Source organism: Dromaius novaehollandiae, chromosome 1 (genome assembly GCF_036370855.1).
Source record: "Dromaius novaehollandiae isolate bDroNov1 chromosome 1, bDroNov1.hap1, whole genome shotgun sequence".
NCBI lineage: Eukaryota > Metazoa > Chordata > Aves > Casuariiformes > Dromaiidae > Dromaius > Dromaius novaehollandiae.
The window spans coordinates 151023084-151050962 of NC_088098.1; the positions used below are offsets into that span (position 1 = coordinate 151023084).

A 27879-nucleotide genomic window follows, 5' to 3' on the forward strand; every position below is an offset into this window, starting at 1 on the left:
TGAAAAATAGCCTACAAGTAATGTAAAAGCAGAAATATTTTAACTGTATTTTTCCATTTGATATTCAAATGAAAAAAATATATCTTATTAAACACAACACTTGGCTTTGCTATTTTAATAAAAAATAAGTTGTTGAGGAAAAGAAAAGCAAAACTACTGATTCCTTTCCTTATGATGATCAAATGAGCCTTTCATGTTTGTATCTTATACTTCACTTTTTAGAATTTTGAGGCAAATAGCAGATATCAAAACTTCGTAAATAATCAAAGACTTATTCAGTTTTTCCAAACTGTCATGCTGCTTATCTTGTAATAACTGATCTCTTAGGTAGCATAAGCTATTTAATTGCTACTGAAGATTATTTGAATGAAAAAAAGAAACGACATTCTCCCTTACCCCTCAAAAAGACAAAACTATATTCTTCAAAAAGACACATGACAACAGATAGATTCTGATCTCTTCTACACAGGCACAAGTGCAGTAGCTAATTTTACAAGATTTGATAGGAGCTGCATATCTGAGATTACACCCTGTCCTACTGACTGCACGTTCCACATGGAAAATGGCTTAATTTGGAAATAAATCTTGCTGCTGATAAATCTAGACTCTGTGGTCTTTGGGTATTCAAATAACTTAACCTATTAAATTATTTTGAAAAGCAGCTAGGTATGCACAGCAACTGTATTTTAAAGGGACTTTTTACAGTGTTGCCAAAGTGTGCATTCATGTATCCCCCCTGACATGATAGACTGTAATGGCTTCGGTCTGTCATGTCAACCATCTGCATATTAAACAGTCCCTAAGTACACATTGACACAGCAGACCCTAATAGCTCTGAAGCCGTAACAATCTATTGAGTCAATAATATGCATGTAAAAGAGCATCTCATATACTTCCATCAATATCTTTTATCTTTTAGTTAATTTGTTTCTTCTTTTTACTTGTATATTTGGAGTTAAGGTTTTAAGAACCTTTATCCTTAACATGCTGCCACAGATGTGAAGCATGTGGCACAGAAAGGCATATGCAGTAGCAAAACCCTTCCCTAATATCTGGGGCAGATCTTAAAATGATGACAGTAATATTTTTACACTGGCAGCACACACTCTTCCTCCTGTTCCAGATAAGGTGGAAATATCCCCTCCTTTCTGCTGGACCTGATCCGACGCCCATGAAAACTATAGGAAATATTCCTGATGATTTCACAGGCTTTGGATGAAGCCCAGTGAGAGGCTACTCATTCCTATTACACATTTCCTTCTAATTAATTGAAATAGGTCACAAGGGGAAAATGAAACAAAAGACAAATGTATTTACTTGCAGTAATATCAATCCCAAAAAAGACAATCAGAAACAAGAGAAAAGATAATACAAAATATACTGTCTCTTCATTGACTTGAAATTACATCTGGTACTATAGTCTTAAGTCATTCCGGTGTGATCCAGAGATATTTTATACTATGCATGAAACAGGGAAACTCTTACTTAAGCACAAGAAAATGTTGACTTAGTTTCCTTTGTCTCAATAACTACAGAGAAAAATCTTAATTTGCTTTTCCTCAACTTCATATCACGATAATATCTATGTTCTTCTCGCTCTCTAGTCACAGAACTTTTCTGCCTTCCTCCCCTTTGTGTGCTTTCAGGAATCATCACGGTTTGGCTCAAGCTTTTAAAGGATGAACCTAAAGTGCAGTTTGTGTTCCGAAAAGACAGTAACAGGAACAGGGAGGCCTTTTGACCCTATCGGCTGATCTTGCCGGCCTGCATTTCCCTCTTCTTTCCACTAATTTGACACTGATGTGTCTTTGAAGCAGATATGGATTTACCCAGTATATCCTTCATTAACTTCCACACCAAGGAGATCAGAAATGTGTTACTCTTTCTGTTCCTTTCCAGAAGTGTGCAGCCCAGTCTCACTCCACCTTGCCCTGTGTCAAGTCCCCGGGCACATCAGACCATATCGCACCCCATTTTGTCGCAGTGTCCCCTAACCGCAGCCTGCCCCGCTGTTCACAGACATGCCAAGAGCTGATGGCACCTGCCCTCTGCTACTACCTCAGCAACTTTCTTGCAGCAACTAAGGCAAGAAGAAGCCTTTTGACAGAGTGGCAGGGAAGTCGATCAGGCTCTGCACGTGCCCTGGGGTCTGCCTCACCTTGGGGCTGCTCCTCACAGCCCCCGAATAACACGACCACTTGATCCTACGTGCCACTGTGTGGATCAGGGGAAGCACAACACTTGCACAGCCACAGTGTGCACTATTGAAGCTTACCCACTGAAGAACTGAGAGGTAGAATAAGTTTTGGGCAGAAGATACTTTTTCTGAGTGTAAGTAAGTGTATCGCAAATATCAAAGCAAATGAACAAAGCTTGAAGGATGGGTGCCATAAAAAAGATAAAAGCGAAAGTCACTGAAAGTCCTGCTGTCTACGTTCCCAAGGGACTTGTTCCCAAGGGAAACAGTTCATGCCCAGCTCCTTGGCGTGACGATGCAAGTCATCACCAAAGCATAGGCCAAAGTGCATTCCTCTGACTGCAGCTGGCAAAATTATAGGCACAGCCATGCCCATTTGAGGAAAATGTTTCCTCCCTGGATGTATTGCAAGAGCTCTCCCTCACTATTCTCGCTAGTCAGACATGGTACTTGCAGGGTAAATGTGTCAAAAAGGGTTTAAGTTTCCTCCAGGAAACTGTCCAACAGCCAGGACAAGTCCAGCCCTGGTGAAAGTGAAAATGTCACATATCAAGGATATAGCTCGTCTGAATCACGTATAAGACATCTGCCTGCTCATCTGGCTCTTCTATTTGCGCTTAGCTACCCATGTAGGCTTCCCTTTACTACCAGACAACAGAAAAGAAGGACAGAGGAAGGAGGGCTGCAGGCCATACAGCCAGAAAGACTCCTTTAATCCAAATCCTCTGCACTGACGATGACTGCATTGGGTAATGCTCACTCAGGGCTCTGAGCACTTCCAGGAATTGCTCCACTGATTTATGAGGAAAGGTCACCTAGTGCCATCCCACATTAGAGCAGCTGAGATCTATCATAATGCAAAAGAAGATGCATCAGCCTCAGTCAGCAAGTGAGCTTACTATGTAAAGGCGATGGGGAGAGGGTGACTGAAAGAAACATAGTGCTGGACGCGGGGTGCTCCATGTCCCCTCAGCAACCTCCTTGTGCATGCTGCAAGCACTCAAATAGCGAGGACTTCCCATGCCTGGAAGGTGACGAGGCAGGTGGGGTCTTGGAGCATCCCCTTTCTCTTTAGATGGCTTTGCTTCCTCCCTTCTCACCCTTCCTGTGCAACCCTGTACCATGTTGGGTTGCACCTGAGCCCACCCAAAACCAACCTGATCCAGGATCACCAAAATCAGTGGAAAGATTCCCGATGACTTCGGGGAAGAAGGCTCAGTATCCTCAGGCAAATGTGGGACAGAGAAATTTGGGTAGGGCTAAGATTTCGCTGTGTGTGTGCATAGGATGTCTCCTTTCCCACACAGAGGAACGTTGGCCACCCTTCCCACTTTTTTGGTTCTCAGTGCTCAACACTGCACCTGGAGTTATCTCCCGTTTACCAGTGAGCTGATTTAAGTGTCTGACTCAGTCACATATGTTTGGCTCACTTATCCAGAGTAAGATTTGGCCTACTAGCTGTGAAAACAGCTTATATCACATGTGCTGCAAAGCCTAGCCAGAACGGGCTGAATAAAGGATGAAGTTTAATCATGGAAATGTTGACCTACAAATAGAGAACAAAATGTTAAGCCACATGCTATAGGGTGCTGCACGCCCCAAATATCAAGGAGAGGAAAGAAGAATTGAACACATTTGGAAAGTAAAGCTTACTGTTTGGGTTTTTTCCTTTTTCTTTCTACAGATTCTGAGAGTCAGACCCACACTGTTCCCGTTCACGATGACACCCTGGCATCTGAAGAACAACATGACACCCACCACAAAATGCTGCTGTTGGCTGGCGCTGTCTAAAGCGGTGAGGTTTCGCGAGGGAGGTGAGGCTGCCAAAGGAACGCAAGTGGGGGTGTTACAGTGAGTGGGACTGGGCGATCAGCCGTGACTCTGATCTACGGGACCTGTAGAAAACTCAAGAGAGGTAAACATGACAGCTACGAATGCCCTTTTTCTCCCGCTTCCTTGAAAACAATCTGTGGGCTACCTCTAATAGCTGGGGGGGGTTTTCTTTGAAATTATTTTCACGCCACCTTTCATCTGGAATTTTCTCACCTTTGTGGGTTTCACACAAAGAAGGGTAGTTTTTTTGGCAGAGAATCTATTTCCATTTTTAATCACAGCCATCACACAAACAGTTCATCTCACAGGATGTGAAAACTTTCTCATAGGCTTTATTTAACATATTTTGGTGGGTTGAAAAAGACAAAAAAGAATTTCTAAATGAATAGTTGTCTTGCTTTCAGTACCTTACATGCTTTGTGCTTAGGTACACTGCATTTTAGATGAATGCAGTTAACAGCAGCCGGCCAGACCTTACTGACTGACAACTGTTTCTTTACAGGATTTCTATGTGCCAAGGAGCTGGACAGTAATATCCATTTGGTATTCATGGAAAGTACTTGCAGAACAATAATGACAATAATTGCTTCTGATTCTTGTGTTTACAACACTGCCAAAGTATCATTAGAGCCTTATTTATAGATAATAATGCTTATTAATCACACATATTTGAATTTTGGAATGTATTAGATTAATATTCTTTTGTAACTTGGTTCTGTACTAATGCTATGAAAAGCGCTTTCTGAATGCAGCTCACTGGGAGTGCTTGCCTTAGAAAAGTAAAATCATCCAAACCATCTGCAGGTGAGGGACAAAGGATATACCTCTTCCTTAGCAGGCAAACACAGGAACAGTAAACTCAATTCCCCAAAGCAGCTCCTTTGCACTAAAATCAGGTTCAGACTCTTGAAAAAAATATTGTGAAAGGTGTGATAGTAATATCCTATTTTAGCTAGCTTTTTGGATGCCCTATTAAACGGTACACTTTTTTCTGCTTTAAAAAGAAACCACTTTGGGGAGTGAGAAAGAGGTCCATCTACCGTCTCACTTTAGCCTGCGGGCAAGTTTTCCCTGGACCTTAGGACTCATGCATGCTTGAGAGGTTGGGTAATGAGAAATACAGTACAAAAATCACTGTTAATTTTGTTTATTAAATAATTCCAGCTTTTCTATATCAACGTCTGCTGCGATTCAATAACATGATAGAATGAAAATGGATTTTTAAAAATGACAGTTACAACAAGCAAAAATGTCACCCAAATCTAAATATCAACTGCCATATATTCATATTCTCCTTTGTCTCTCTGCAGCCCATTACAATGCTGAAAAAACACCAAAGCAACTGCAGTACCAAACTCTCCAGTTTTTGGTGTGTGGCCAGCTCCATAAATTTGCATTTAAACAAATAAAATCCAGAACACTGTAGTATGTCTTTTTTTTCTGAGATGGTTCTTCAAGCAAATTTAAGGAGGCTCTGTCAGTTTAGAGATCACATTTCTGTCTCCTTTTTCTTCTTTTTGCCAACCGCTGATGTAACGTGACTACTATAAATGCTATAAATTAGGGAAACTTTTTAATTTTATTTTATCCCGTGTATTTTATTTTGTACTTTTTATAGCACTTTCTGTGTAGTTGGTATAACCTATTCCTCAGTGTCACAGTCCCCCATTGTCCCCAGGGTCTTTTACAGAGCCGCAGTGGCAGAAAAAGAAATAATTAAAATGTAGAAGCTTTAAATTGCGAAGAGGACTTGTGGCTTGCCACAACTCCCTGAAACTGCACCTAACTCACATATTTTAACCGACTAAACTAAAAAGTGATAGTGCCCCTTTAAAATGTGTCTCACCTATTAATATTCTAGCTTGCTTTTCTGACTGTATCTATATAAAATGTGAGTATTGAGGTTTTCCAGGAATTTCAAACCTGTTAAGACCAGTCAGTGCTGAGCATAGCCCAATCACTTCTCAGCGAAGCAAAGGTGTTTTTTGAAAACACCAGAACTCTGGCCGGAGATGACACTAAAAAGCAAAGTTCGGGCTGCAATTCGGAAAGGAGCCCTGCCCTTGCCAGCTTCAGCCAGCAACGAGCTTTTCCCAGGAGTACAACAGAGGGGCACTGCTCGCCCCCAGGGCCACCAGCGTCCCCCAGGGAAGTCGCTCAGTGTTTGCCCTGATTTAATGGAAAGAGGATCATCCTCATTGTTTAACCCACAATTTGTAGACAAAGAAATTATAATCCAGGATAAGAGCGCTGGGTGTTTCCAGACAAGGCTTTGGATTGGGCCCATCTCTCATTTTCTGCTCAACAACATCTGGCCAAAATTGATCAGAAAATTGATAGTGCCGTCCTCACGGGACTGTCACCAATAATCGGTCATTTGTTTAAGTTCTCCTGATTCTGGTGTACCAAATGAGATTCCCTAAAGTTAGTTACATGCTACATGATTCATCAAAGTAGAGGAGTATATGACATATTCTCTTCCTTGCCGTCAACTATTGGCTGTTCCTCAGAAACTTTACACTATATTTTTTAGGTTTCAATGTATCACAATCTAGAAAACTTTCTCCCTAACAGGCCTTTAAAAATTGTGTCTTATTATTTCATAATTTTAGGGAAAAATACATGGAAGTGTTTAGTACTAAGATCCTCCTGTGGGAAAGTCAAAATATTAGCATTTAGAATCATAATTCACTCTATGCAGATTCCACTCTTCTTATTTTCTTAAATGAGCAGTGAACAATAATTTCTAATATTGAGGTCTTTTTTCAGGGTGGTTGGAGTTTAATCATTTCTCCTAACTCTCTGAAGGAAAGAGCAAAACAAACAGCTATCACATGGCAAAAGGTAGGTTTGCGATTTATATCCGTAGGGCCGATGCTAAACCTATATGAAGATAAAAACAGAAATTTCCAGTGGTAGCATTTTATCATTTTTTCCAGTCAGTGACACTATAACTCAGATTTCTATATCCACATTTGACTTTCTAAAGAAAAGTGGTTACTTTTTTGAAAATACTGAGTTTTCACAATTCTCACTGAAGTCAAAGGCAGCTGTTAATGCCCAATGCCTCTGAAAAATAGGTACTTTTCCTGCAGTACATATCCCCTTTCTGTGCGTATGTAGACATTCATGAACCGCCAGTTTGAAAATGCTGATCTTCTGCACAAAATACGTAGATGAACCTACAAACACTGCTCACGTATCTCAGCAAGTTTAGCACATGACTAAGAGTATACGAGGTCGGATCTCAAGCAAATCCCAAGCAATAAACAGTAAAACCACCCTCCTAAAGTTCAGTGAGACAGGCTGCATTTTTGGGATATGAAAACCAAGAAGAAAAAGTTCTGATTAATTTGTTCACTAACAGTGTCTCTGTGCTGTGGTCACAAAACATGAACATTCAGCTGGAAAAGATCTAAAAGTGGAGAGAGAGCGAGCGACAGAGAGAGAGAATTTCAAAAGCATCTTTTTTGTTGTATCATTTTGTTTGCTATATTTCTCAATAGAACAATATTATTCTGTTTGTATTTAGCATTGGTTTAATTGTCAAATAGTAATTCTTTCTGCCATCAAATTGCATGATTATTGTGTATTTATCCCTCCAGATACATAATGTGAATATTTCTCTTCCTTATTTTTATATCATTTATAGCTACTAAAATTTTGAATGTGTAGTTTCACACCATCTTCATAGAACTGTAAGACACAAGCAGGAATAAAAATAAAAACATACCTTTGCATCAAGTATTCTACTAACCAAAAGGAGAAAAATTAATCTTTGTATATTTCTAAATAGCTCTGTAGGAGTCATATACTTTTACTACGTGCTATATATTGTACAGTTTCTTCCTCCGTTATGACATGTCTGATTACTTTAAAAAAAAACTTTCAAAAACATTAAGGCACAAACCTTTGTATGGAGTACTTTTAGGATGCTTTTTATTCTGACAAGATTAATAATTATCAAATAAGCATGACACAGTGTTTTAAAATGTTTCTGGAATGGGTTAGCATCGTGCGTACGGGTATAAACGTGGAAAGAGAGGTTATTTCACAACAGAGAAACTTATATTTAAACAAATAAGGGTAAAATGGCAAAACTATTTTAAAAAGCAAAGGGTTTTTTTCCCCCATCACAGTTATTTTGAAATTAAAATATCAATAGCAAGTTTCAGAGCAGGACTGGGCATTTATATGGAAAACAAGAGCTACTAAAATTAATCGGAAGTGATCTGAGGAAGTGTATCAAATGCTGGCCTCAGGGTTTCAGGCAAAAGCGGTCAGAAAGAGCTCTGCTGTGCAGAAGACGGCAAGTGTGTTACCCACTTTTGCCTTCTTCTGTGGCATCTGCGACGAGCTACTGGTAGGAACCAGGCTGGAGACCACACAGACTTTTGGTCGGCTTCAACAAGACAAATCTTAGGTGCTTATAATCCCGATGAGGACCTTCATATTTCCCAGAACATATCATTTCCTTTTTAACTAAGCTCATATACATCCAGTGCTTTCCACTAGTGTAAACACACTTTTTATACATAACTTTTGAAAAAGCCCAATCATGTATGCTTCCCTCGAGTCAGATTATACTGGCCTGGTTCACTGAAGCCAGAGACAGTGCTGCTGGATTAAAGTGAGCAGGATATAACCTTTAGGTCACTTAGGCATAAGCGCAGGGACAGTATGGCCTTTCGTCTTGATTCCAGAAGAATTCACTCTGGTGTCAAAAAAATGCAAAAATAGCCCCTTGGTTTATATTAAGTTCCAATGGAGTTGCACCAGAGAGAGGACTGACGGCCAAATCCTGCTCATTTCAGGCAGACAAAACTCCAAGTGGCTTCAAAGAACATGGCAAGCAGGGTTTGGCCCAACTGAAGGAAGATAAGGTTTGGCTTTGTGGAGCTGAGATACTCACGCTCATTTGTATTGGAGCAGTGAAATGCTGGAGTCAATAGACCTTATATTAAGGAAAGGACTGAAGGTTATGGCGTCTTCTCGCTAAAACCAATGGCAAAACAGCCAGTGGGACTATGATTTGCCCCTGAGCTGAAGTGCAGAATTCAACCCTAATACTCTTTCTACTAACTTCTTGCAAGAATAATTTTTAAATAATGCAGTGCCAAAGGCCATAGGGCTCACTTTTTACAACACCAAGCTGAATTGTCTAAGCTCCCATTCTAAATTTAAAATATTATTGCATTACTTGACTTCATACTTCTTATAAATGTCCTGTTGTGGTATGGTTTCACTATGTATAAAAGCACATGCAAATATTATTGACTGTATCAGTTCGTTTCATCTTATTAATCAGCTACTTTAAAATGTTTTCCTTTCAGTGCAGTAGAAAATAAAACGTGTTCTCTTTTTGTCATTTCTCAAATTAAATTCATATGTCATAATGACTATATTTCATGTGCAAAATAGCAATATGCTTACATACCTGACTTTACTTCTTTAGTGAATTGCTTCATTTGTAAAATGTTGCATATAAAACCGGAATCTAAAATGAATTGCTTGTTTTTTTTTTTTTTCTTGATATGAAGCATTGCTTAAGTTCACAGCAATTTTAAATATGGTACATTTAAAATATTAATTTTTCCCATATATTATTTACTGACTTTCAGGCTTCATCTCAAGTTAGTGGCACTTTATATTTCAAAGGAAGAACTGTTTCTTTTTTTCAGTACTAATGTTCTATTAATTCACTTTGTAATATCACTCTAGTTCAGACAAATGAAATTGCACTAAATTGCTTATGCCAAGAATCATGCTAAAGTTGTTGACATCATATAGAATTCTATTTTTCATTACTATTTTATGTTTTTATCTCAGTATCATCTTTTTTAGGTATAATTCATAGCCCTGTTTCATTAGTTTTAGAAGGACAAACATATGCATAAATATTTTTGTGCTGAGATGGGGGCGTATGTAGATATTTACAGTAAAGTCTATAACTTAAGCGACTCTTACAAAAAATTTAATGCAAACTCGCAGTGAACTACCTTTACAGTTTTTTCTTTATGAACGGTTTTACTTTGTGTAGTTTTCTCTTCCAATATGTTTCATCGCACACACATATATGCACACATATACACACACATACACAGCTGTGAAAAATATATTTGTGTGCATGTAGATAAACTTGCAATACCTCATAAACATATAATACAATGAATGCTATTTGTGCATTCATTTTATATATATAAATAAAATTAATTTTATATATATATATATATATAAGTAAAATATGTGAAGGTATTCCTTAAAGGAGCTAGGAAGGCCTAAATGTAGACAGATTCTTCCTCACATCCAAAGAACTGCAAGAATGCTGGATACAAAACAGAATCTTTTTAGATGACCATGTATCTTTTATATTCTTTGCATAAAGTCCACATGGCTACATAACTACTTTCAGAGATAATGACAGAAATTATACCTGGACAGGCTGAAAATCTTTAATGAGTAAAACAGCATATAATCCTATGAAATGCCTTTCAGGAGTGAAATAATTACAAAGCGCTGGAGCAAGAGTATCAAACAGCAGTAAAAGCACCTGTAAATACATGTAAGATGCTATAAATATACCTCAATATTTGTGTAGTTGACTGTCTCTGCCTGTCATCAAAATCAAATGCTCAGGAGTTAGGAATCCAGCTCCGAGGAAGGCAGATTAATACACTTATATTAATATAAAATCTGTACTTTAGACTTTATGTTTGCAAAATTGCTAATGATGTAGTCTCCTTTTTTAATGCCTGATATTTGTTCCCTTTGCAATTTAGAAAATAAGATTTTTTCTTAAAATTTGACCCAACTCTTTAAAAAAATGCAAAAAAACTGACACAAATCCCTGTCATTTGTGAACACAATGAAATTACATGGAGACGAGTGAACAACAGGAGAGCGTCCTGATCATAAACAGAAGAGAATGCCCTGTTCCTACACGTTCCTCAAACGCCAGGAATTTGAAATCTGAATTAGACCTCAAATGCAAATTAACCTCCGAAGCAGGAAAAAAAAAAAAATCACAGAGACATACCAAGTCAAATGCTCCTTTTTCTGCCTATCTCGTCCACAACGTTAAAATAGGCTAAACAAAACAAGTGCACATCAAGACAGAGCCAATTAAGGGACAGAAAAGCGGAGAGGGGAGGAAGCCACCTTCCTGAGCACATGGGGAGTGGGAGCGCATTATCCCACGATGGTACCTACCTACCTTGTGAGTGTGCTCAGAGGAAGACAACTGGGGTAAAACGCACTCAGCTTTGATTTTTGTGATCCGGTTGCACCCGGGATGCGGGGCGGGGGAGAAGGGCCTGACGAAGCGGGGAGGGGTGTTAAAAGGAGTGCAAGGGGAGGGGGGGATTCAAACGGGGATGCCAAACGGAATGCTAATTATTATTTTGGGGGTCGGGGGTTTTTCTTTTTTTTAGGAAAAGGGAAAGGGGGGGAGCGGCATCGCCAGCCGAGGGGTAAATAGGTGCGCGCCCGTGCGCACCGCACACGCCGGGGGGGTGGAGGGGGCAAGCGCGGCGCGGGGGCAGAGGGGACGGGAGCCCCGTCGGGGGGGCGCCGCCGCTGGCGTGGAGGGGGGCGCGGAGCGGCGCGGAGCGGGGCCGCCGCTGCGCTGCGTCGGCGGCGGGCAGGGGCGGGCGGGGCGCGGGGGCTGCCCCCTCCCTGGGGTTGTGTGTGTGTGTGTGTGTGTGTGTGTGTGTGTGTGTGTGTGTGTGTGTGTGTGTGTGTGTGCGCGCGGGTGCGTGCGCGGGTGCGGGCCGCCCCCTCGCTGCCTCCCTCGCCCCCCCCGGCGCCCCCAGCGCGGCCCGCGCCGGCCCCCTCCCGCGGGCTGCCTCACCGCTCCCGGCGGCTCCCCGCTTGGAAATGGAGACCGGCAGCTCGCACCAGGGCTCGCCAGCATCCCACGGTCCTGAGGAAGGAGTTTGGGGCGGCGGAGGGGGGCGGGGGGGGCGGGGGAGCGCGCGGGGGGGGGGGGTGTTTGAGAGTGACGGTGAGGCGAGGAGGAGGAGGAAGGAGGAAGGCTGGGAAGAAGGTGGGGGGGAGCTCCTGAAATGGAGCCAGCCCAAACGGGAGAGGATGCTGGGGCAGGGGCTGCGTCATTTCGGGACTGGGGGGGGGGGAAGCTCAGCCCCCCCTGCTCCCCCCGCCTCCAGGCGGGCGCAGCCCCCCGCAGGCAGAGCAGCCGCCCCGCGGCCGCCCCACGCAAGCCCCCGGGGCCGGGGCAGGGCAGGGAAGCCCCACGCGAGGCGAAGGGACCAGCCACCGCGGCTCTGCCGTGGGAGCTCCGGCGGGGGGGCTGCCGCGGGGCGGCGGGGGCGCAGGGGTGCCGCGACCGGGCGGGCTGCCCCGACGGCGAGGGAGGGCAGGGTGGGAGGAATGATCGGCATTTGTCACTGCAGGGGAAACTCGCAGCCTTTCAAAGAGTTTCAGCTGGGTGAGTGCGAATGCCTTCTGCCCCTTTCACATTTTGAAGCGCATCGGGCTTTTAGGGGGAGGAAGAGGGGGAAGCAATTTTTTTTTCCCCCTTAGCTCTGGACAGTAGGTCTCTTTGAGCCTACTGTAATGTCCTACGGCTGCAATTATAAACAAACTTTCCTTCTGCAGAGAGGAAGTAGCTGAGACGGAGACTCTGAAGTTAGCAAGTTGCCAGCGGCCACCCCAGGCCTTCGCTGACCCCAGGCGAGGCCTGGTGCGAAGGGGCAGCACGCTGCGCTCCCAAGGCAAAATAACCCGCCCAGGAAACTCTTCCCTTCTTTCACCTATGCCCTCTTGGTCCCAGGCAGTTTTCCTCTGAAACTCATCCCCTCCGAGGCTCTCTAAACTCAGCTTCAAGCGTCCATGTCCACCTATTTTTTCACTTCCCCACCAACCGCATGGTGTTAGCATTAAAAAGCAAAGTTGTTTCTAGATGGGATCGCAGGTGCCGTCACGGTGGCCCATGGTGAGCACTGGTAAAAAGGAGAGAAAACAAAGTCCCCAGGCAAGGTTACAGTACCAGTACTGGCACATAACCACATACGTGACCTTGTCCCAGCCTTGTACAACACCTGCCACAGCAGAGGTGGGGTATCCCAAGTCCTTATAATATCAACCATAGTCATCATTGCTATGTGCATTCAGCTTTTAGCTTGTTCTGTGACTCCGTACGTGTGCATGGGTTTATAAGCACACACACATATATTCCATAGTGGTGGGCCTGTTAAACTGGACAGTGATTTCTCTACTACCAAAACAAGTATAATAACATGCATGTAGTGATGATAGCTAAGGTGTTTGGGGATGGGGATGCATAATATCTTATAAATGTGAAGTTTTTATCAGGCAGAGCAGATTACTTTAAGCGTTCAATTTCTCGGCGATCCAATTTTATTAGGATTTACTATCATTTGTGCTGAGCATCCCTGGGGAAATAATGCTTTGATTAATGTAATCCTGGGCTGGGATCCGCCACATGCCCCTCTCCCAAGAGAAAGGCCCTGTTTGACAAACAAAAACAGAGCAGCAACTATTGCAATCTGCACTCACCTTTAGAAAGCACAGACACACACACACACACACACACACACACACACACACACATGTAAAATATAACCACCTCCTCCCCCTACCCCAAAGACAATAGTGGCATTTCAAAACAATGTGCACTCTTATTCATTTGCACACAGCGCCTCTGATTCAGTGTGGGCTGTACAGTCCAGCCCTCATCTGCACCGAGCCAGCCCAAAAAGGCTCCTGCTCTGTTCCCCACTGAGAAGCTGAAGCATCCCTGGGAAGCTCAATGCCTCTCTGTATTTCAGGCTCTCCTTGGTCTCCCAACGTCTCTGCCTCTTTGTTTCCCACTGCAGGCCTTGCTGCAAACCGATTTCAAGTCTGCTCGTTCAATCCACCAGAGCTAGGGGCCCAAGAAGCTTTGTCACTGCGAGCGGCTCGGTGGCCCGTACCTGCAGGCACCTGCTTCTCGACCAGGGGCCCCAGTAAGTGAATCACAAGCAGGCACTCCACTCAGCCCAGAAAGGGGAGAGGGAGTGGGGGGACCGGGAAACAGCCTGAAACAGAAAGTGTGGTTACATAAATTTTTAGATGAAAGAGAAGAAACTATTCCTCCGCCTTTGGGAGTTGATTTTTTTTTCCTTTTCTTTTTTTTTATCAGCTTTGTTCCACCCCCACTGCCCGTTCTGGCTGTGTCACAGGCTGGCAGGAACAATAGCGTTTAGACAGGTCTGGAGGAATAAACATACCAAGATCAGAGATCAACATGCTTTCCCTTTCTTTACACCTCTAGGTGAACTGGCCGGTGTATCCCCCTGCCTCCTTCTCCTCTTCCTCTCCCCCCAGAATGAAGCCCACCATGGGCAGCTGAAATGGTGGTTCAGTGCTTTATTTCCTCCCCCGCCAGGACACAGCAGGTCCCAATGCACCCGAGGACACCCAGTGACAAAGGAGGGCCCTGCCTGCACTTCGGCCACTTTGCTCGAAGTCTGGACTGATAAACCCAGGAGGAGGAGGAGGAGGGGAGGGAGCGCCAGCCGGAGACGAGGAGCGATGCGGTTTGCGCCAGGGTTTTCGATAAGATGCTCCCCTCCCACTCGTGTTTACCCGGTGACCCCAATGCGGTGACTCAGCGATTACAGGGCTCTGGGTGTCTGCGGGGGGGTGGGGGGAGCTTCCTCCCCCCCTTCCTCCTTCTTTTCTTTCCTGATGAAAAACGATGCAATTACATTTCTGCATGCTGATCTGAGAGTTCAAATAACAAGCCTTAAACGCGTTATCAGGCGCGTGTTAAAGGAGAAAGGGGGGAGGAAAGGGAAGGGGGGGATCTAGACGTGCGTGTGTGTGCGCATGCCGGCATATGTGTGTCTGCATATACATATATACGGACGTATATATGCGCTTATATGTGGATGCATATATATTTAAACGGAAGCCTGCTAGATGGGCTGCTGTGCGGCCTGAATCCGTGCACCGAGGCAGCTGAGGGATGAGGCTTGGTTTAAAACAACAACAACAACAACAACCGCAACAGCGAAGCAGGAGGAGGAGGAAGAGGCGCGGATCACTCCGGGGAAAAGTTCCTCAGACGCGCTCTCCATTTTCCGAGCGCAACCCGACTTTCCCACCCGGCCTCGACCCGCTTTCCCCGTTCCCCCGCTCCTCCCCACCGCCCCCCAATTCCCATTTCGCACCCGCGCTGCCGGCGGTGGCCCTCCCGCCGGGCGCGCCGCCGGGGCGGGCGCGCGCCGGGGCGGCGGCTCGCTCCGCGCCCGCGGGAGCAGCGGCGGGAGCGCGCCGCGCTCCCCGCGAGGCTCCGGCCGCCGCCTCGGGGCCCCCCCGTCCGCGTCCCCCCCCCGCCCGGCTCCCGCGGGCAGCAGGAGGTTTCTGAAGAAGTCGGATGGCGGGGCTGGATGTGGAGGGGGGAGGAAGGAATAAACGCGAGGACATGATGAATAATGTTAACTTTTGACTGTAGGAGTCATGATAGAGTTGAGTGAAGCTGCGGGGAAATATGTCATTTAATCCCAGGGCTACTGAAGTCCCTTTCATCAAATATCGTGGCGCTGGAATTATACTGCTGTAAAAGCGGCTGAGCGCTTAAAAGTATCCAACATCAGGAAAATACAGAGATTGGAGGAACCGGCGCAAAATGAACACACTCACGAACTAACCACACGACCATGAAAACCCCAAGCGGATTAAATAAATATAAATATATATGCATTCTAAAAAATGCACAGTAAAACTGTAGCTGCTGCATTCGCGAGGGACGAACAGACAGCGTGTGCATGTTTGTGTGCAATGCCAAAAAGAGCAGCCTTAAGGTTGACCTACTGCAATCTGCACTGAGCTCCTCAGACAATAGACAAGTTCAAATGTCAAAAAATCTAATAATAAAAAAACAAAGCTGCCAAACTACACGAACTGTTTTCTGGTGTACCACAATTATTCACCCTCTTATCCACTAAGAGACTGCCAGCCCTTATGCGTGTAAAAGAAAATCTATGTAATGCATATGGATCTTTCTTTCTTTTTTTTTTCACATGTGAAACGCTATTGAGATGGCAAGCACGCAAATCAGAATGATATCATGTCTAATAAAAGCGGGGCTAAGGTTTTCACAGTCTTTTAAAAAGACTCTAACTTGTAAATCCCCTTTTTATGTTGCTACATGCACATTAGTCTTATAAATAAAAATCTACATGTTCAAGGAGCTGGACTGTAACTATATATCCCTATGATTTTAACGTCGGTGGGAACATTAGATTTCTATCATATGCAATGTGTCTACCTTGAGCTCAAGTCAACAGATAGATTGTTCCATTCATTTGGCAACTTTCATTACGGTACGTGTGAGGTGAGCCCTGAGCACAACACGTTGGGTAATATCAGAATTATGCAGCTGGGAAAGAAAAGACCTCTATTTTAAACCTATCTTGGTTTGCATGTGTAATTCTGTATTATTGTTCTAGTTTATTACAGAACCCGAAAGGCTTTGTTATGCTCAACGCAATAAATAAGGTTGAGAGGGAAGCCTTCATAATAAAAGGTATGGATAAATGATCAGCCTGCCTATTATGTTTATCGTTATTATTGTAAGCCTTTAAAAGTAATATGTATATTTTCCTATTTTCTCCAGATTGGTTAGTGTAATATTCCTAGTGCAGCTATCAACATGGTCATAAGAACTATGAACTACAGTATGGGTAAGCTTGAAAAACATAGAGCAAATCACGTTAGCCAAGAATGCTACATATCTGGAACCCAGTCAACTTAACGTTTCAGCTGACTGCTGTATTATGCAGGAATATGTTTTACATATAGCATACTGTATACGGAATATGTCTTTATGTTTAACATTTTAATTTGTAGACGCTAATTAGGCAGTTGGTCTCCACGGTTATATTAGTAGATACCTAATCATTTCCCACTATAAGTAAATGAATACTAAATACAGTAAACATCCACTTTATTTTCCCTACCTCCGTGACAATATCATTTATACATCCATTTTACACAGGCGTACATTTGGACAAAATAGACATTTAGTAAGAGGGAGGGGAAAAAAAGGTCTCTGTAGTAGTGTTACAATTATCGTGCCACTTCAGGCATAAATCTGATAATCATATCCGAATGGTATTTTTTCAAGGGCAGCAAGGAAAGTAAGTTCTTGCCGAATTAACTTGTTGCTTGTTTTAGCGTTAGCTTTTCTACTCGCTTTTATTCCCCCCGAAGTCTGCTGTGAATAGCTAGCGCAGGTATAAGGCAGGGGAGCTAGACTACTAACTCTTATTTTGCTTAAAATATAATGTGAGTTACATTTGGAGGCCGGGGAGGGGAGGAGAAAGCAGAGGAAATCTGGGGGTGAATGCACTGCCTCGGGATCCGCACATTGCTGGGCTCTTCAAGTGCAAAAACGCACACTCAGATGTGAGGGCAATGTTTGCTAAACTACGGCAAGTCTACACTAAGTGACCACGTTTCTGATGAGAATTGCACTCTGGAAATGTGTTTTACTAGTCTGGAATATTGCTATTGCTTATTTCGCCAAATGCAGTAGGTGGAAAGTTTTGTTCATGTAAATATCTGAACCATTTTCCCCGCACGGGCAGTACACGCTAAGCTTTGCCTCCGTTTTCCAAATGAAGACCCACGAACATTTTAGATGAAAAGGAGAAAAAAATTCTGTATTCCTGTAGGTCGTTTTCTCTCCTTGCCTACTTTTTTTTCTTTTTTCTTTCTTTTTTTTTTTTTTTTTTTTGCGTTAGCGTTTTAAGCAGGGAGAGTTCATCTTGCCAGGGTCTATCATTTTTATGGGCTGTGTGATTTCCAGGGCTCCAATTGGTCTTTCCTTTATGGAGGCAAGGAATTAAACTTTCCCAGTAGCAGGGAAACTGCTGGGGCTCCAGCGCGGGGGGAACAAAGTGGCTTCCAGCCCCTGGCGGGGCCGCGGCGCTGCGGGCCCGCCGCCGCTTCGCCCCCCCCCCCCCCCCCCCCGAAGGCTCCAGGGGGCTTTCGCGTACAGGTGTTTTTGCTGGTGCCGCAGTCCCTGCCTGGCTGTGCCCGCTCCGTACGGACCGGTGGGCCGGGGGAGGAGAAAAAGCAGCCGTGCTTACCAGTAATATGACCAAAAAATAAAAATAAATAAATTCCTCCCTTGTATCCCTCCTGCAACCACCTAGGAAAGGTCTAAAAGAAGTAGGCGCCTGGGCTTATGGGCTGGGACTGCGCGTGTTTGCAAAGGGACAGAAAGCTGATCCTGAGCTAAGTTGTCGCCGCTGTCGCTGCTGTTGCCTTTGGTTGGGTTGAACGCCTGCGAGTGTCCCGCACGGCGACAACCTCAGCCCGGGTGGCGCACGGCGCGGGCAGGGCGGGTAGGTGGGGGCGAGCCTGGCGCCGGCTTTGCCAGTCGTTTTCGCAGATAGAGAAGTCAGGGAGGGGAGGGAGTGGCCAGCTCGTAAAAAAAAAAAAAAAAAGAAAGAAAGAAAGAAAAAAGAAAAAAAGCCTACTTTTGCAAGTTTAATACGGCAATTAAATATTAAATGATCTAAAAAAACCCGAGTCGTTTTATTGCATCTCCAGAGGCTTAATCGCCTTATTTGGACAAAAAGCCGTGTGGCACCTCAGGTTACCCTGCGCCGGGGCGCCCGTGCCCGTGTTTAATTAGCTCATTTCACCCCCGCGCAGGCCTCGGGTCCGCCGGCAGCTTCGCACCACCTGGGAAACTTTGAGGGCGGCCTCTGGACCCCCTCGGCCCGCCTTGCCCCGACTTTCGGGGCACCTCCCGCCCCCGGCCCGGGTCCCTTCGGGCCCTCCGCCCCACGGCGCTGCGCGGGGCAGGGCCCGGGGCGGGCGCCGCGGTTGCGGAGGGCAGGGCGCCGCCCGCGCCCCTCTCCGCGCCCCGCTCCGCGCCGTCCGCGCCGCCGAAGGGCGCCAGGGCGCCCCCTGCCGCCCGCCCGCGCCCCGCCGGCGCGCTCCCAAAGTTTATTCTGCTCAGCAAGCCGTGGCGTATAAAATTAACGACAGCCAATAAAATTAGCTTATATGTTTCAACTGTAAAAGTCCACAACAAAATAAAGCTAGTTTTAGTGAAGCTCAGAAGCTCTGGTTTGGCTCCGTTCTCTTTGGCTGAACTAGGGTCCTTTTATCTAAAGCCCAGTGCACAAACATATAGCTTAATGTGACTAGTGTTCTTCCTTTTATTTCTTTCTCTATGGCAACCAATATGTTCTGCTCAGAAATGTTCCCCCATCAAGGAAACAAATGATCTTGAGGGAGCAGCTCTATACGGCATCTGTTCCAATGGAGCACACAGAGTTAACCCCAGTCAAAAGAGACGCTGGGCACGTCAACAAGAAGTGGAAAATGAGCGATTCTTCTCCCCCCAGATTGAAACCTATACCTCCCTAGTTTTACAAGCCATTTTATTGATTTGACTATCGACCGTTTCCAAAGAAGTAACTAATTCTAGGAAACTGCAATGATCGCGAGCTATCGTGTGTCCAAAAGAGCAGCAGCAGGGGTGGGGGTGGGGGGGAAATTATGCAAATAACACCGCAAAATTAAAATAAATGAAAGCCACGTAATGGGATATTTAAGCCTCGGTAAAGTTTTCAGGAGCGGTATCTGGCCTACTAATTTCACCCTACATTATTTATCACATTATTTATCGCACTGACCCAAACGCTGCAAAAGAGTTTCAGACCATTAGCCTACACCTCTCAGTTAGGCGGAATTCAGGGAAAGAGGACCCAGAGACAAGAGGGACCGTCAGGAGAGAGAAGCAAAGTGAAATCTGGTCTGCAATCCCCAAGCCCCAACCTCCTTGGAGAATAAAACGAAGGGATGTCCTGGTTAGTTTTGATTGATTATGCTCTTTCTGATGGACTTTCACTACAGAGCTCTAGATGTTGTGCTTAACCGTCTGTTCCCTAGTTACAATATTAACCCTCTGCGTGCACCGCCGCTCCGCATCTTCCTCTGCCTCCCCCCGCGCCGCGCCGCTCCGCTCCGCACCGGCAGTGCCAGCAGGTGCCCGGGTCACCCTGGCGCGGCCCCGGCCCCGGCCCCGGCCCCTTCGCGCCCGCTGCTCCCGCCGCGCCCCCTCCCCGCCCGCCGGGCGACTCTCCTGAAGAAGCGCTTGAAAGCAGCCTGCATCTCCGCCTCTGCCCTCCTCGAAAAATCCGCAATATTTTCGAGAGCTTTCCTTTTTTTTCCCCTCTCCCACCCCCCCTCCCCGCCGCCACGAGTCCTAGTGTTACAATAATTAACAGTGCCCAGAAAAGTGAAGTAGTAACCAGAAAGACTTTCCAGCACTGAAGAATTGCTCTGCTGCCTTGAGCTTTGGAATGAATCCACGCTTTTTATGTAATATTTCACTAAGGTGTTTTTTGTTGCTGGTGGGATTTTTTTCCCCTTTCCCTTTCCCTTTTTTAAGCTTGTTTCCTTCCAGACAGTTGCCATGGGTTTCCCTGTCTTGTCCTAAGCTTTTGAAAACATATATTCAGAAGACTTTAAAGAAAACAAAAGTAGATAAAAAATGTAAAACACTTACCGATCATACTTCCAGGATTTAGAGATTTTTTTTAATTTTTGATTTTAATAAGGTGACGGGGGGGGAAATCATGTTCTCAACTCCAGCGAAACGATCCATGTTAAGATTTTCCTTTGCACTGACTCCACTAAGCCCCGCTCTCCACTAGTCTATTATTTTCACCAAAATATATGAAAATTTATGCAAATGAAAATCAGCACTAACTGTTCTCCCCTTGTTATACTTTGGATTTTTTTCCAGACAAAACAATCACACTCTGCAAGGGAGGGGGTGGGAAGAGTTGGGGTACTAAGTTTTTTTTTTTTAATAAAAGACATTATTCCAGCTCGAGCTTTATTTTTTGTTGTTGCTGTTATGAGGGTGTACATTTTTTTTTATTTTGGGGGGATTTCTTCCCCCCTTCCTTTTTTTTTTTTTATTAAGAAAGTAGATCTGTTTGCAGAGGCGCTATCACGTTTCATCAGGCCACCTGAGACGGCTTTTGAAAGCGTGTACTGTGAAATTCATAGCAGTAATTTAGACAAAATCCTCACTGTATATTAATGAAAGACGGCCCCATGGCACCGTTCCTATCCTCCCCATTCAGTGTAAACAAAACCACGAGACTCACTCGGTTTTTGAGCCTGATCCAAGCAAAATCGGCTGGAAAGGAAAACATGGGGTTCTGGCACTGACTATTCAAACGTCTGCACCTGGAGATCTCAGATTTATTCAATGAAATCTGTGTTAGATCTTTTATATATAAAAAAGAAACCTTTGGAGGACGCGCGGGAACAAAAAAAATCGTTATGTTTAGAGTTTAGTTACCATTGCCCTTCAGATCTGTATACTTCACATTAATGTTTTTTCTAAACCCGCCGAAGATAGTATCTTTTCACCGTGCGAGCCAGCGCTGGACCTAGTCCTAAACAAACCCTGCCAGGCTGCAGCCAGCGCTCGCAGCCCGCCGGCGCTGCCCCGGCCCCGGCCGCGCCGGCCGCGCCGCGAGCGGCAGCGCCTCGCCGCGCCCCGCCGCCAGACGTCTCCCGCTCGGCAGCGCGGGGCAGCGCGGAGTGGCGGCGGCCCCGCGCCTGTCTCTCTGCGCGGGCGCGGGCGCGGGCGCGCGCGCGGGGCGGCACGCGTGGACGGCGCGCCGCGTGCCCTGAATGTCCGAATTGTGCGATTTCGCTGGAAATCCCCGAGGAGCGCTCAATTTGCCCTTGTTTTTGTTGCCACTTTCTCTTTTTTCGTGGTTCACTGAGGTTGCCTGTGTGCAGCATTTCCGCTTGGGCGCATCTCTCCCTCTCCCTCGCTCGCCTTCCCCCGCCCCCCTTAACTCTTTCCGCTGGACGAGGAATAATAAAGCGTTTCATGCGATGGGGCCGGCTTCCCGCGGGCCGCCGCGGCCCGTCCCAGGGCAAACACGGCTCCCGGCTCCCCTCTGCCTCCCTCGCCGACGGCGCGGCCCCGGCGGCGGCTGCTGGCGGCCGGGGGCCCAGGGGGGGCAGACAAAGGAGGACGGGGCGGGCGCGGGGGACGGACGGACGGACGGACGGATACATGGACCGGGCCCGGCCATTCCCGCTCCGGGAGCCTCCGGGGCGAACCGAGGGAGGCGCGGTGTGGGGGGAACTCCGGTGCCGGCAAGGCGCGCAGCCGGGGAGCGGGCAGGCCGGGGGGGGGGTGTGCAATGAAATAATAAAAAGTGCCATCTCCGCCCCCTCCCGTTCGGGCGTTATTGTTGTTGTTATTGTTATATCCGCCCCCCCCCGCGGCCGCTCGGCCGAGGTGCGGCGCGCCGGGGTAACTCCGAGATTTATGCGCCGGGCGTGAAGAGTTAAGACGTGAGGGGGGAGGGACGGACGGGAGGGGGGGGGGGAGGAGGAGGAGGGAGGGGGAGGCAGGGAGGGGGGCGCGTTCCACCGCCGACGCCGCGCTGCCTAAATTAAAAAGCAGCCAATCGGAACGGCCGGAAGGGGGGCCGCGCGGCGGGAGCCGGCGGTGGCGGCGCTGCCCGTCACGCCGCGGGCAGCCAATGGGCGGCGGCGGCGGCGGCCGGCTTCCTCGTGGCGGGGCCGGGGTGGTGGCGGTGCGCGGCGGCGGCGGCGGGCAGACGGCGGCCGGCCCCGCGCGGCGAGGGAGGGCGGGACGGCGCGGGCGCGGGCGCGGGCGCGGGCGCGGACGCGGGCACGGCCCCGGCGCGGGAGGCGGGGAGAGCGGAGCGGCGGGACTCCGGCACCGCCAGTGCGCGCCGCGAGCGCGGCAGCCCGACTTGCCCGCTGGAGTGAGTGTATAAAGGATACCATATATGCACACACACATACGCACACCTCGCCAACCGCGGCACTCCTCCTCCACCTCCTCCCTCGACCAACTGCTGGAATTAAAATAAAAAGCAAAACAAACACCAAAAAAAAGAGACAGTGAGCGGGAGAGAGAGAGGGAAAGAGAAACAATTCGCGAGGTAACGAGAAATTTCAACTTTTTGCCTTTTTTTTTCCTCCTGACTTTTTTTTTTTTTTTCCAACCGCCTAAAGGAAAGGTAGGGAGAAAAAATGTCTTATCCAGACCGTGACTCTAGCAAGAAGGCTCCGGCAGGACTCTTGTTTCAAAGGGGACAAAGTGCTCCAGCAACAGCACAACTTTGAGAAATGCATCATCACCACCATCACCACCATCATCATCACAGGAAGTTTTCTTAGGACACCAACAAAACTTGCAAATAAAAGAGCGAAAGGAGACCGAGGAGCTGAGGAGAGAGACAGAGGGAGAGAGAGAGAGGAGGAAAACTGACCCGCACACAAAGCCTTAAAGGACGAAGACGAGGAAAAGTTTCGCTCTGAGAGGGGAAGGCTGCGAGGTGGAGATGTACTCCTAGGGGAGCGGAGGGGAGAAGGACCGGGGGCTTTTCGATCCCCCCCCCCCTCTTTTTCGCTTTTTAGCCTTTGTTTGGCTTCCTCCGTGCGAGCAGCGGACTGGGGCGAGAAGGCGGCGGAGGCAGGAGCGAGAGAGCGTATGCATTAATTTTTGTTTCCTCTCGAAAAAAAAGGAGAGAGGGAAGAAAAAAAAAAAAAGAAGGAGGCGAGGGGAGGAAAAGCGGACGCTCAGCGGAGAGCCCGGCCGCGGAGCGCGGCGCAGCGCAGCGGAGGCAGCAGGCGCGGAGCGGAGCGCGCCGCGGAGCGCTAGCAGGTGAAGCCCGGCGCCCGGCGGCGAGGCTGGGAAGGCGGCGGCGGCGGCGCGGGCGGCGGCGGCCCCGGCAGCGGCCCCGGCAGCGGCCCCGGCCCCGGCGGCAGCGGCCCCGGCGCCGGCAGCGGCCCCGGGCGCGGGCGCTCGCGGCGGCGCGGCGGCCCCGGCGGCGCGGCGGCCCCGGCGGCCCCGGCGGCGGGCGGCGGGCGGCGGGCGCGGGATGGCCGCGGCCACCTCCAACCCGTACCTGCCCGGCAGCGGCATCCTGGCGGCCGGCTCCATCGTGCACTCGGACTCGGGCGGCGGCGGCGGCGGCGGCGGCGGCGGCATGCAGCCCGGCAGCGTGGCCGTCACCTCGGTGGCGGGCGGCTACCGCGGCGACCCGGCGGCCAAGATGGTCCAGAGCGACTTCATGCCGGGCGCCATGGCCGCCAGCAACGGCGGCCATATGCTGAGCCATGCCCACCAGTGGGTGACGGCCCTGCCCCACGCCGCCGCCGCCGCCGCCGCCGCCGCCGCCGCCGCCGCCGAGGCCGGCTCGCCGTGGTCCGGCAGCCCCGTGGGCATGACGGGCAGCCCGCAGCAGCCGCCGCCGCCGCCCGACGTGAAGGGCGGCGGCGGGCGCGACGACCTGCACTCGGGCGCGGCGCTGCACCACCGGCCGCCGCACCTGGGCCCGCCGCACCAGGGGCACCCGGCGGCCTGGGGCGCCACCACGGCCGCGCACCTGCCCTCCATGGCCGGCGGGCAGCAGCAGCAGCAGTCGCTCATCTACTCGCAGCCCGGCGGCTTCACGGTGAACGGCATGCTGAGCCCCCCCCCCGGCGGGCAGAGCCTGGTGCACCCGGGGCTGGTGCGCGGCGACACGCCGGAGCTGGGCGAGCACCCCGGCCACCACCACCACCACCACCACCAGCACCCGCACCACCCGCCGCACCACGGCGCCGTCAACAGCCACGACCCGCACTCGGACGAGGACACGCCGACCTCCGACGACCTGGAGCAGTTCGCCAAGCAGTTCAAGCAGCGGCGGATAAAGCTGGGCTTCACGCAGGCCGACGTGGGGCTGGCTCTGGGCACCCTCTACGGCAACGTCTTCTCGCAGACCACCATCTGCCGCTTCGAGGCCCTGCAGCTCAGCTTCAAGAACATGTGCAAGCTGAAGCCTTTGTTGAACAAGTGGCTGGAGGAAGCCGACTCCTCCACGGGCAGCCCCACCAGCATCGACAAGATCGCCGCCCAGGGCAGGAAGAGGAAGAAGAGGACCTCTATCGAGGTGAGTGTCAAGGGGGCCTTGGAGAGCCACTTTCTGAAATGCCCCAAGCCCTCCGCCCAGGAGATTACGAACCTAGCGGACAGCCTGCAGCTGGAGAAGGAGGTGGTCAGGGTTTGGTTTTGCAATCGGAGGCAGAAAGAGAAAAGGATGACCCCCCCGGGGATCCAGCAGCAGACCCCCGACGATGTCTACTCCCAGGTCGGCACCGTCAACTCCGACACGCCGCCGCCTCACCACGGACTGCAGACGAGCGTGCAGTGAGAGGCGCGGCGGCAAGGGGGCGGCGGGGCCAGCGGCGCCGGCACCGGCACCGGCACCGGCTCCGGCTCCGGCACCGGCACCGCCGCCGGCTCCGGCTCCGGCACCGCCGCTGGCACCGGCACCGGCAGCGCCGCGCACACGCTTGCGCTCACACACACACACACGCGCGCGCACACACACACACGCGAGATCCAGGCTCGTTCAGACTGCTTGTGTTTATATATATATGGATAGACGCGTGCATCTATATATATATAAGAGCGATGCCGGTAGGGAGCAGTGGATGAGGGCGATCCGAGCGATAGCGTTTGATACTGTGTTGGGGGAACGGGGTGGAGATGCGTAATGCACCAAAACTGCAGATGTGTCGGGGGGTCGTTTGTGGGAAGAGGGGGTGGTTGGGTGTTTTTGTTTCTGGTTTTGGTTTTCTTTTTTTATTTTGATTTTCTATTTTTCTCCGAATTGGCCCCCTCTTGCAGCGGTGAACAGCACTGATGCCTGCACCTCTTCTCTCCCCTCCTCCCCCCGCACTCTCCCCCCTGTCCCCAAAAGGGCTCTCTTCTATGAATCACGGAAACTTTTTTCTCCTTTCCCTCTCTCTCTCTCTCTTTCCTCCCCCCCGCCTTTTTTTTGTTTGTTTTTTTTGAATGGGAGCAATCCAAAAAAAAAAAAAAAGGGAAGCAGAAGCAAAATAATCTGGTTAATCACAGGGTGCCTGCTGCATTCCAGCACCCTGTTTTTCTTGGCCAAACCACACAATTTTGGTGCACGGTAGACATCCACTCTGAAAACATGCATATCTATATATCTCTGTATTCTGCAAAATGAAAAGGGCCACTTTTTTTTCCCCAGGAAAAAAAAATATGCACACAGCACTAAAAACAAGCAGACTGCATAGGGAAGCAAATACATATATATATATTTATCTATATATATAGGTATAGCTATAGAACAAAAATATGGAAATAGATGCCCGCACACCGAAAGCTGACCCTGAGGAGAAAGGGGGGGAGGGACGGACGCCGGGGAGGGGGGGAGAAGGAGAGGTTGTTGGTCCCTAAAGTTCGAGCTCTGTAGAAGGACTTTGCATGAATTAAGGGAACCAGCGAGAGAAAGGGAAATAATTTAGGGCTGTCAAAGTCCTGCTCCTGACGGCTGCCAATCATCATGGAAGAGTCATAAAAAAAATCCACTGCTAATATTTTTTTTATTAATATTTTTATTTTTTATTTCTGGACTGATTCAGATAAAGGGATTTAGAAGGACTGAGCATCTGCAGCTGCACTTATCTGAACTTCTCCTCTCCTAAATCCGTTGCCAACTTTGATTGAATGGGTGCTGTGGATGTGATTATATAATACTGCCATTTCCAAGCAGTGTTTTTGGTAGGTTTTAATAAACAGACTTTTCAAAAAGACGGCAATATAGAATTGTTAGATCCGTTGTTGATCTAAAAAAAATTTGCTTTATATTTTCATTAAATGACTTCTTTTAATATTTTATTCAGAATACCTATGAACTGCTGCAAAACGGTAATTTATTTTTTCCCCAGATCTTGTATTACGTGTTTTTTTCAGACGAGCACAAATCAAAATGAAATGAAAATATGGACAGTTGTTAGGTAATAAGGGTATCTTTTGATGTGATAATTTGATTGTAATTTAATTTGAGTAGTGATTCCGTAAGAGCTGATTGAGAAAATAAATTTGTTAGAATGAAATAGTCTGTGTCTGATGCATAAACACTGTGTCGAAAAAGTTGTCTGAAGGAAATATTGCAAATACTGAAGCGATAGCATTAACGAAGTCCGACCTGCTTTCTGCACACCGCTTGTGGTCCCTGGAAGTGCAGCGGTCCGGTATTCATGCTGTTAGCTTATCCCTAGCACAATACTCACTCGCTATCAATCCGTATCCAGAGCAAATTTCCATAGCGTTTTTCATCAATACAGGGACCCCGTGTCATGGGAAAGTAAGGCGAGAGCAGAGATAATAAAAGGCCACATTCTCCAAGAAAGGGTTGTATCGTTTTAATTTAGGATTGCACTTCAGTGCAGGAGATGCCTGAGCGTATCAACTGATAATTAATGGCCGATACTGAAAGCAGTGATGTTTCAGAAAGTTCAGTCTTGTTTTCGCTCTTTTCAAACTACGGATTGGGGCGGGGGGGGGGGTTGAACTATAAATTATTTTGACGCATTTTATGTCTGTATAAATATTTGTATTTAATTTATCTTTATAATTTAAGGAGAAGGTACTCTTTTCCCCCAAAGGTTATATAGAAATATTACTTTCCGCATCCTACGTACGGTCCGCGTAGTTCACCATTTCTGTTGTTGCTGTTGCTGCTGTTGCTGCTGTTGTTGTTGTTATAGGCTTTTTCTGTGGGGTGTGAAGTGGTGTAGCGTAGTTTCTCCTTCCCTCTGCAGTAGTGCTGCCATACCTTCTTTGCAAACAACCGTGTGTGTTAGTAACGTTGGAGATGCCAATAGATGCACTAGCTAGGCTGTCATGTTTATCTGCTGAATTTATTGCAATATACAGACGAGTGAATGACCGTTTCAACTCTCTTCATTTCGAGCCGGGGGAC

General features: G+C 47.9%; 1 protein-coding gene and 2 long non-coding RNA genes across 5 annotated transcripts in view; 2 read left to right on the plus strand and 1 right to left on the minus strand.

Moving 5' to 3' along the window:
* Nucleotides 1-4107, plus strand: part of LOC112984953 (uncharacterized) — a 180554-nt gene extending 176447 nt beyond the window's left edge. Inside the window, exon 11 of the long non-coding RNA XR_010386366.1 lies at nt 3882-4107. This is a non-coding gene — a long non-coding RNA (uncharacterized LOC112984953). The remainder of the gene's footprint in view (nt 1-3881) is intronic.
* LOC112984952 (uncharacterized) overlaps nt 1-20726 on the minus strand; it is a 38990-nt gene extending 18264 nt beyond the window's left edge. The window contains exons 1-2 of one of the 3 annotated variants that reach the window (XR_010386364.1): nt 11880-12010; nt 11244-11343 (exon numbers count right to left, since the gene is read on the minus strand). This is a non-coding gene — a long non-coding RNA (uncharacterized LOC112984952). Of the gene's footprint in view, nt 1-11243; nt 11344-11879; nt 12011-20588 lie in introns of those variants that run through there. The other 2 variants (XR_003259621.2, XR_010386362.1) reach the window with 2 other exon arrangements.
* Nucleotides 20727-23954: 3228 nt separating this feature from the next.
* POU3F3 (POU class 3 homeobox 3) lies at nt 23955-27010 on the plus strand. Its single transcript, XM_026103151.2, has one exon. It carries the CDS (start codon nt 23974-23976, stop codon nt 25288-25290), a length of 1317 nt encoding a protein of 438 aa, XP_025958936.2. The 5' UTR covers nt 23955-23973; the 3' UTR covers nt 25291-27010.
* Nucleotides 27011-27879: the final 869 nt, after the last annotated feature.

Bases quoted from the DNA above. Each gene is read 5' to 3' on its own strand.
- POU3F3 (XM_026103151.2), top strand. From the start codon at position 23,974: ATGGCCGCGGCCACCTCCAACCCGTACCTGCCCGGCAGCGGCATCCTG.